This window comes from Dermacentor silvarum, chromosome 11 (assembly GCF_013339745.2).
Source record: "Dermacentor silvarum isolate Dsil-2018 chromosome 11, BIME_Dsil_1.4, whole genome shotgun sequence".
Taxonomy (NCBI): Eukaryota; Metazoa; Arthropoda; class Arachnida; order Ixodida; family Ixodidae; genus Dermacentor; species Dermacentor silvarum.
This window is the reverse complement of record NC_051164.1, coordinates 118,452,546-118,462,054: the sequence shown is the minus strand read 5'-3', so window position 1 is coordinate 118,462,054 and position 9,509 is coordinate 118,452,546. Positions and strand designations below refer to the sequence as shown.

Here is a 9,509-nt window from a genome sequence, read left to right as displayed (position 1 = left end):
TTCAACTATACGCATATGGCAATGGAACTGTCGCTCGTACCGCCCTCGACACGCAAGCCTGCAAGAATTCATCAAGCTGAATCAACCCGACGTCATAGCACTACAAGAAACCAACACGCAGAATGTCCGACTGCAAGGATACACCACTTATGCACACACCCAACGCACTGCCATACTGGTCAAGAAAACTCTCACGGCGCAAGAACACGACATAGAAAACACCCAGACAGAACACACCCTAATCGAGGTTTTACCGGAACGAAAGACGCAGAAAAGCCTATTCGTGGCCAGCGTGTACAGCCCCCCTCGGGACCAGTTACCGGACTTCGATCATTTTTTACGAAAACTCAAGAAGTCCACGAATGGCCACCAAGTCGTAATAGTGGGGGACTTCAACGCCTCGCACACGGCATGGGGCTATCATACCACCACGAGGAAGGGTGCTAGAGTGCACGATGCCGCCCAACAACACAGACTCACCCTCTGGAATGATCCTCTCCAGACCACGAGAATTGGAAACAGCGTCTCCAGGGACACAAACCCCGATCTTACTTTTACGGCGGACGTCCCCTGGGCAGAGTGGAGTCGGCTTCCGGAAACCCTAGGGAGCGATCACCATATCCTCCAATTAGATGTAGCACACACCCGTAGACAGACCAAGACCGGAATTGCACGACTAACTGAATGGAAATCCTTTAGGGACAACCTAGATTCCGGAGCAACTATAACCGACATTGACGAGTGGCTCAAAAATGTGCTAGATATAGCAGAACGCCACACCAAGGTCATACAACTTGATGCCGATACGCCCGCGGTTGACGCGCACCTTCTCCACCTCTGGGAAGCCAGAAGTGCCCTCCTCAAGAGATGGAAGCGACAAAAGCTCAACAGAAAGCTAAAGACACGCGTCGCTCTCCTTACCAAGCAGGCTCAGGAATATGCGGACCAAATCGCCAGGCAGAACTGGCACGCTTTCTGTGACAAGCTACAAGGGACTCTGAGCACCAAAAGGACATGGCACCTCCTACGCGCACTCCTAGCCACGGAACCTACCAAAGCGGAACAGAAGCAACATCTCCACAGACTTATCCACAACCACGACGGGTCAGAGGAACACCTCCTCCGAGAAGTACAAAAGAAGCTCTGCGGAGATGCACCTTCTCGCGCGTCAACTAGCAGCAACGTATACGCTGGAAAACCGAATCTAGAACTCGACCGACCCTTCACGCAGGCAGAACTCCACGTAGCCCTAGCCAAGCTGACTAGAAATACCAGCCCCGGCAAAGACCGGATTGCAAACAAGCATTTACGCAACCTACCGCAGCAGGCCACTGCGGCTCTCCTCCGGTACTACAACGAGTGCTGGGAGAAAGGAGAACTGCCTGCTGTATGGAAGCACTCGGAGATCACTATGATACCCAAGCCCAACAAGCCTCTCAGCTTGGAGAACCTACGCCCGATCTCCCTCACCTCGTGCGTGGGAAAGCTCTTCGAACATATGGTGCACGACCGCATTACCCAGTACCTCGAAGATAACGGTCACCTACCAGACACCATGTTCGGCTTCAGGCAGCACCTTTCAACGCAGGACGTACTCTTACAACTGAAAGAAGGCCTCCTCGATCACCTTAACAATCGAAGCAAGTACTGCATACTGGCAGTAGACGTCAAGGGAGCCTTTGATAACGTCAGTCACGACGCGATCCTCCACAACCTCGAAGGCACCGGCTGCGGCACTAGGACCTACGCGTACGTCCGAAACTTTCTGACAGACCGCACGGCAACCGTCGGGATCTGTAACATCCGCAGCGAAAGCTTCCAACTTCCAAACAGAGGCACCCCGCAAGGGTCGGTCATCTCACCGCTACTCTTCAACGTGGCTATGATCAAGTTACCCAAACTCCTCGAGACCATACCAGATCTGCATCACGCGATGTACGCTGATGACATCACGCTCTGGACCAGAGCTGCGAACATTGGAAGGCAAGAAACCGCCCTACAAGAAGCCGTAAACACCATCGAAAGCTATCTCCAAAACTGTGGCCTCCGCTGCGCCCCCGAGAAATCTGAGCATCTCGTCCTGAAAGCAAGAACGAGAGGCAGGCCACCCAGCTACGAAGAGCCCGACCCCTGCGTCACCCTCAATGGGACGCCAATCCCGAAAGTCGATACGCTACGAATACTGGGACTCCTTATTCATAAGGACGGATCCGGAGCGGCCAGCCTACCAAGACTACAACGCACCCTTTCGCAGCTCACGCACCTCGTCAAGAGGATCTCAAGCCAAAGAAGCGGCCTCAAGGAGCAAGACACGCTCAGAATAATACAAGCACTGCTCACCAGCCGCATCACATACGGTATGCCGTACCTGGCTTTAAAGAACGCAGAGATCGAAAAGATCAACATCATGATAAGGAAGGCAATCAAAGTCGCCCTGGGACTCCCCCCCATGGCTTCTACTACACGTCTCCTTAAGATGGGCGTCCACAACACGTGGCAAGAGCTCGCTGAAGCGCACAAAAACAGCCAACTGGAACGACTCAAGCTTACACCCACCGGGAGATCAGTACTCCGACACCTGAACTACAGTGAGACGTACGTCGCAGACACGGACAAGAAAGAACGAATTCCATCGGACGTTCGAGAGTCCCTCTGCATTGCACCCATCCCGCGCAACATGCATCCCATATACCACAAGAGTAGAAGGCAAGCTAGAGCCAACGCCATCAAACGAAGATTCAAGCAAGACCCAGACGCCCGCTACACCGACGCGGCCAAGTATCCGCATCGAAACGCATACGCTCTCAGCGTCGTAGACTCCCGAGGCCGCGAGTTAGCATCGGCAACCGTCAAGGCACGCAACCCGGAAACGGCGGAAGAAGCGGCAATCGCTCTCGCCACCACCACATGCACAGACGCAGCAGTCATTTTCACCGACTCTCAGGCCGCCTGTAGAAATTTCTCGAGGGGCCGCATCTCGGCTGATGCACTCAAGGTACTGCAACGACGTAGCACTCCGCTCCCGTACACCTGCGTAACGTGGGTACCCGGACACGAGGGGCTAGAGGGGAACGAAGCGGCCCACACCGCTGCCCGCGAGCACGTCAGCCGGGCTCCCCTCGCCCCACACGCCCTCCGACCCGCGGCAGAAGAGGTGGAAGCCGTACCCAACAACTATTCGGCGATATTGCAACACTACAGGCTCGAGCGCCGCGTGTACCCTCCACCGCACCCAAACCTCGGCAAAGAAGAAAGCGTGGTCCTCAGACGCCTACAAAGTAATACCTACACACACGGCACTATAATGCACCGCCTCTACCCGACATCCCACAGCTACCTCTGCCCACTATGCAACGTCCCCGACACCCTGGCACACTTGCTCTTGGAATGCCCGTGGCATGAAGACAGCGAAATGCAGCCGGAAATGGACGCTAACAGAGCACCACAAGCAAACGAAGACCACCTGTTTGAAACGTGGGAGGCCAAGCTCACCCTCGGGGACCTGGAAGACCAACGACAACTCGTCGCCAGGGCCAAGAGGGCAGCCAAAGCCAGAGGGTTCCTGGACTAAGGAACCTTCCCACCTCAGGGTGATACCGGGCCTCGCTCGGGACACTGTTTCAATAATAAACGTTTCTCTCTCTCTCTCCAACCTCTTTACATTGTTATTAAACCAAGGGTTCTGATGATTCTCACGGAATGTTATTTTCGGAATATACTTGTTTGCTAGTTCATTCATTTTATTTTTAAACAGTTCCCAGTTGTCATCAACAGATCGTTCATTGAATGAGGTTTCAAAGACTGGTAAAAAAGTGCACAATTCTTCATTTATAGCTTCGAAGTTTGCTTTATCAAATAGGTTGATAGTTTTGCTGGAAAGAACACGCGGTGCGGGGGCAAAGTCAAATGTGGCATGAATCACACTGTGGTCACTGATAGGACGAAGATAGGTAACCGATGATAAGGTTTCTGGATGGTTAGTAAGTATAAGATCCAAAATGTTTGCGCAGTCGCGCGTTACACGTGTCGGCTCTGAGATAAGTTGCGTTAAGTTAAAATTCAAACATATGTCGACAAAGTCTTTCGCTTCTGCGTTGTTTATTGCGGAAGTCAGGTTATTCCAATCAATAATGGGGAAGTTGAAGTCACCGAACAGGAGTATATGAGCGTTAGGATGGCTTGCTGTAATCTGACATAAAGCACTGTTAAGTTCTGGTGAGAAGTTTGGATTACTGGTAGGTGGCCTGTAGCACACGCCTAGAATGACACAACGAGGGGAAGAGCGAATAAGAAGCCATAGTATTTCTAAGTTGGAAGAGATAGTAATTGGCGTACAGGATAATTCATTACTGGAAGCGATAAGAACTCCACCCCCGCGTGCACCTTGACGGTCACAGCGATAAACATCAAAGTTTGGCAAGTCTTGGACTACTTCTTCGTCCCTAATTTCACTTGTGAGCCACGTTTCCGTTAGAACTAGCAAGTTGCTGTTAGATGACGTCACGAGATTTGATATTGCGTCACGTTTGGGAATGAAACTGCGGGCATTAGTATAAACAACAGATAAGGAAAGGTTCTTCCTAGGGGGGGAAGGGCGGTTATTAACTGCATGTTTTTTGCGCAATGGTTGCTATTGAATCTTTTTTACTGATTTAGTTGATTCGTCATATTCATAGCGCTGGGAACCCATGACGAGCGTCTTGAAACGCATGGAAAAGGGCATAGATTGACTTTTAGCGTAGGCAATAAGATGTTTGCGGGCGTTCCGAACTGCAGGTGAAAAATCTTCGCTCACGCTATGATTTGTGCCTTTCAGTTTGCGGCCGTTAGACAGGACTGATTCTTTCGTTTTATATGATGCGAATTTGATAATGATGGGACGGTGCCGGTTAGGTGAATAGCGACCAAGGCGATGAGCACGTTCGATATCTTTGGACTCAAGGTTAACCTTCATGGTATCCGCGATTTCATCAATGACCAGCTTTTCTGATTGTGCGAAGGTTTCTTTGGGGTTAGTATCAGGAAGACCATAGAAAATTAAATTATTCCTTCGGGACCGGTTGTCTGCATCGTCTAGGCGATTTTCAATGACGGATACAAGGCTGGCAGTTTGAGCAGAGGCACATTTGACAGCTTCTAATTCATTTTGAAGGGGTATCATGGCCTGGTAATGATGTTCCAGTTCGGTCATTCGTTTGTTCAAGTCCATTAGAATCTTATCGGTATTTACAATCTGACTTTTTAAGCCTTGAACCTCACTGATTAGTGTGTTTTGACTGGCTGAAATCTTTTGCAATTCTTTCAGTACATCGTTCGTGTCGGGTCCCGGGTTAGTTTCAATGTCGCCAGAGAGTATTAGTAAGCGGCGAATCACTCCTACACATTCACCAATAAGAGCAAGGCAGCAATGTGGGCTCGGAAGCTGCACCAGACAATAGTCGCTACACCTCTTTGCAAAAAGGCTGTGCCTTGTACCAACCTGCATGGCGAAAACCAGTGGATTAGGCGCCACCGTCGTGGCGCAGCCACCAAGCCCACAGAGCGGCCGGAGTGGTAGGCTGTCTTTTATAGTAGACGAGCTGGAGAGCGTCGATGTCGATGCAGGAACCCACGATGAATCGAGCACCCATTGCTGTGTTGGCTGCACACAGGTATCCGGAAAGGCGAAGTCATGTGCGATGCCCCGCTGATCCGAAAATCGGTGACAAAAGGGCGCATGCTCAGAGGGAGGCCTGGAACAAGCAGCCGCCAGTACGGGCAGCAGCACGTGCGAAAGGGCAGCGGTGATCATCTGCATGGCGAAAACCTGTGGATTAGGCGACACCGTCGTGTCGCCTAATCAATCCACGTGGCTTCGTAGGCTGGACTTCTTTTAAACAGCAGCTGCGACAGATTTTTGCCATCCCCGATGTACACTCGGAGCTCCCGAAAAACAAGCTCGCCGAGTGCGTTCAGCCACGGCCGCTGGATAAAATAAAGCCTTTTTTTTTTTAATCCAGCGGCCGTGGTTCAGCCCATCGGCGAGTCGTACACTTCATGCATAGGAGACGTCCTCATCGTTTGCGCCGTGCTAACAGCTCTATGGCGGACTGCGTGCGCCATTTACTCAAGGGCATTGGGGCCATTGCGCTTGTTGTGAAGAGCCCCACCACTGTAGCCGACATCATGGCTACGTGTCAGCACCTCGATGAACTTCATTCGATCCGCTTGCAGCCTGACGTATCTGATCACAGGGTAAGCAACGACAACGAGCTGCGTGCACTGATACGTACCCTCATCCGCGACCAACTGCATGCACAAGCTTCATCGTGTGCTGCCAACGTCTATACAACGTATCTTGGATGCGGTCTACCTAACATCGCGAGGGAATAACTAGCTTCAGGTGGCATGCGCGCAGGGCCCAAGCCCTCTACCCCTACCAACACCCACTTATGCTTAGATTGCTGCTGTGGCATAACACTTCCCGCAACCCCGCCGCCTGCACCACGTGGTTCTCTCGTTTCACTCTCAGCAAGAGCACCGGCTCAGCCTTACGACAACGCATGGCGCCCACACCAACCGGTATGCGGCATCCGTGGCCATATTTCAAGGTTTTGCCGACGCCGTCAACAGGACGAACGACGTGGTTATAACGATTTTGAGCGAGATGAGCTTTCTGCGCCAGGACCGCAACCTCACCGCTCTTACCAACGTTACGCACGTCGCTCCCTGGACAACGTCGGCACAGCCGAAAGTTTCCGTTACGCGGGTCGTCGTTCTCCTTCGCCGATGCGACGCTCCTCCTCTCCTCTTCGTCCGGCCACGTCGTCTCGTCGCTCGGTAAACTAGATAGGACACAGGGTCAGGAGGGAAAGCTGCATCTCTAGGACTGCATTCAATCTCTCCGGAGCGCCCGTCTAATATACTGTTGGTGTGTGTTGAAGGTGTGTAGATTGAAGCCTTGGTCTAGACGGGCGCTTCGCTTTCAGTTAATAGTGCCGATTTGCGTTCCCGTGTGCGAAAACCGAGGACACCTTACAATGGCCCACCCCTTCGTTGTGCTAATATTAGTCGTCCTTTTTCAGACTTTGAGTTTGCGCAGTACGCGTTTTCATTGGAGACATACCTCACCACATTCAGTGTCTCGTGTTGGCCTCCTGCACTCACGAGCTCATTCTAGGATGGGACTTCCTCTCATTCGCATCAGCTTCGATCTCTTGCCGTCAACGTGTAATTCATATGAGAGACACTGAATGTTCCTCCGAACTCGAACAGCTTGCGTTTTGTCACAGCTGCCGAATGTTTGATTCCACCTGGCCATGAGGGTATTCTAACATTGACTACGGATACCATCATTAATGGTGATGTGTTTCTTGTACCATTCGGTCGCCATTGCCACATCTCTAGCGGGCTCACCATTGCTCCTAGCCTGGTGAGGTTTCACGACAGAAGTCACGGCATTTAACCAAACTCTTTCGCCGATCGTGCTGCCCCAAAGCACCGCGGTGACTTGCTTTACAGACGCCCAACCTGTTAATAAGCTCGTTCTCTTTCACATGGAAACACGGCATTTGTCTTCACCTCCTGATGACGACGGTACTACAGCAGCCACGATAAACGCCTATCTCACTGTTGCGCTGAAAGAAGACCTTCAGTCTTCTACAGAATTTTATTTGACGTTAAGCTTCTCTGCCGCCCTTCCACCGCAGTGCATCGCATTGAAACCGATGGCAGCTTCATTGTACGCCGCCGCCCATACAGCGTGCCGTCCGCGGTGCGGAAAGTCGTCGAGTGAAACGTCACCGACATGCTCAAAGGCGACATTATCCGGCCGCCATCAAGCTCTTGGTCGTCGCCTGTTGTGCTAGTCCGGAAGGACGGTTCTGTACGACTTTGCGTCGATTATAGAACACTCGATAGGATCACGCGCAAAGACGTATACCCGATGCCAGAAATCGACGATGCCCTTGACTCCCTCCATGACGCTGAATACTTCCTCAGTCTCGATCTCAGATCGGTTTGCTGGCATATACATATGCACGAAACAGACAAGGACAAAACCGCCTTTGCAACATTAGACGGCCTGTACGAATTCAGACTAATGCCATTCGGGTTGTGTAACGTTCCTGCAACCTTTGAACGTATGATACACACAGTTTTACGTAGTCTTAAGTTTTGGCGACATATTTATTTTTTCTTCCACTTTTCGCCAGCACCTTCAGCGTTTCGACGAAGTTCTGACCTGCATTTCTAGCGCTGGTCTTCAGCGCAACTCTAAAAAGTGCCAATTTTCCAGCAGGACAATCAAAGTGTTCGGTCCCCTTGTAGAAAGAACGGCGTCCGACCAGACGATATTGCTGCGGTCCTTCGCTTTCCTTGCTCAGAACATCAGAAACACTTTCGAAGTTTTCTTGGTCTCGCGTCATATTTGAGGCGCTTTATCCGCCCTTTCGCAAACATAGCGTCGCCACTGAGCAAGCTGCTGGCCTCAGGCACTCGTTTCACTTGGACTAACGAGTGCGGGTCCGCTTTCCAAACATCCGACCCCTTCTCTGCCATTTCAATGAAAGTACCTTTTTGCACACCGATGCTAGTGGTCACAGTAACGGTGCTATCCTCCTGCAACATGACAACACTTCACGACAGAGAGTTGTTCCGTATGCAAGTTGCACACTAACAGCTACGGAACAGACTACTCAATAACAGAGCAGGAATTTCTTGCTGCAATTTGGGCCGTGCAACACTTACGGCCTATCTTTATGGACGCAACTTTACCGTAGTTATTGGCCATCACGTGCTATGCTGGTTGTCATCGCGGAAACATTTGTCTGGAGATCTTGGGCTTTGGGTGCTCCAGTTGCAAGAGTTTGATTTTAACGCGATAACCATAAGGGGCGCGTTGCAGAAAATCCGGTGCCGGCGTCGTTGATTTAGGTACATGTGTATGCCACGCCTTGCCACATCATTCTATCACTAAAGTTGCTCATACCTTGTCTTACATTCTTGACAAAGGTATTCCTAGGAATTTTGAGAATGATAGCCCACAAACAAATATCATTAAACAAAACACCGACAGCGCATGCCATTTCAAGCGAAGCTTGTATACGCTAGCCTGCGCCGGCGATGTAACGCTAAAGAAACCAGCTGCCCTCAGAGCTGCACAGTGGCTCGTGCTCGGCACGCGCTCCTGCCACTGCTCCCACGTTCGTTGTCGTCTTCGTCTGCTTTCCCAGCTGGCTGCGTTGCCGCTTATCATTCCAGCGTAGAATTTCACTTCTCTTCTGTCGTCGTCATGGGGAGGCCGCCTTTACGGGGGTATGAGCCATTGCTTAAGGGGGTATGAGTTATTCATTGTCTTACATAACGGACAGATTAAATTTTGAAGAAAATTCATGCAAATCCATCCAGATTGAACGTGGGAAAGGGCTCGTCGTCGACGTGCCGATTCTAGCGTGAGGGCTTCCGAAGTCCAGGCGAAACGTCAGCGAAGAGCCGCGGACCCAGAGTTAAGGGAGCGCGATGTTGAGGCC

At 51.3% G+C, this 9,509-nt stretch overlaps 1 protein-coding gene across 1 annotated transcript; it reads right to left on the bottom strand.

Moving 5' to 3' along the window:
• Positions 1–3,918: 3,918 nt before the first annotated feature.
• On the bottom strand, positions 3,919–5,797 carry LOC125941357 (uncharacterized). The gene has a single exon (XM_049658422.1). The coding sequence runs from the start codon at positions 5,795–5,797 to the stop codon at positions 4,631–4,633; it is 1,167 nt and encodes a 388-aa protein (XP_049514379.1). The 3' UTR covers positions 3,919–4,630.
• Between the last annotated feature and the right edge of the window lie 3,712 nt (positions 5,798–9,509).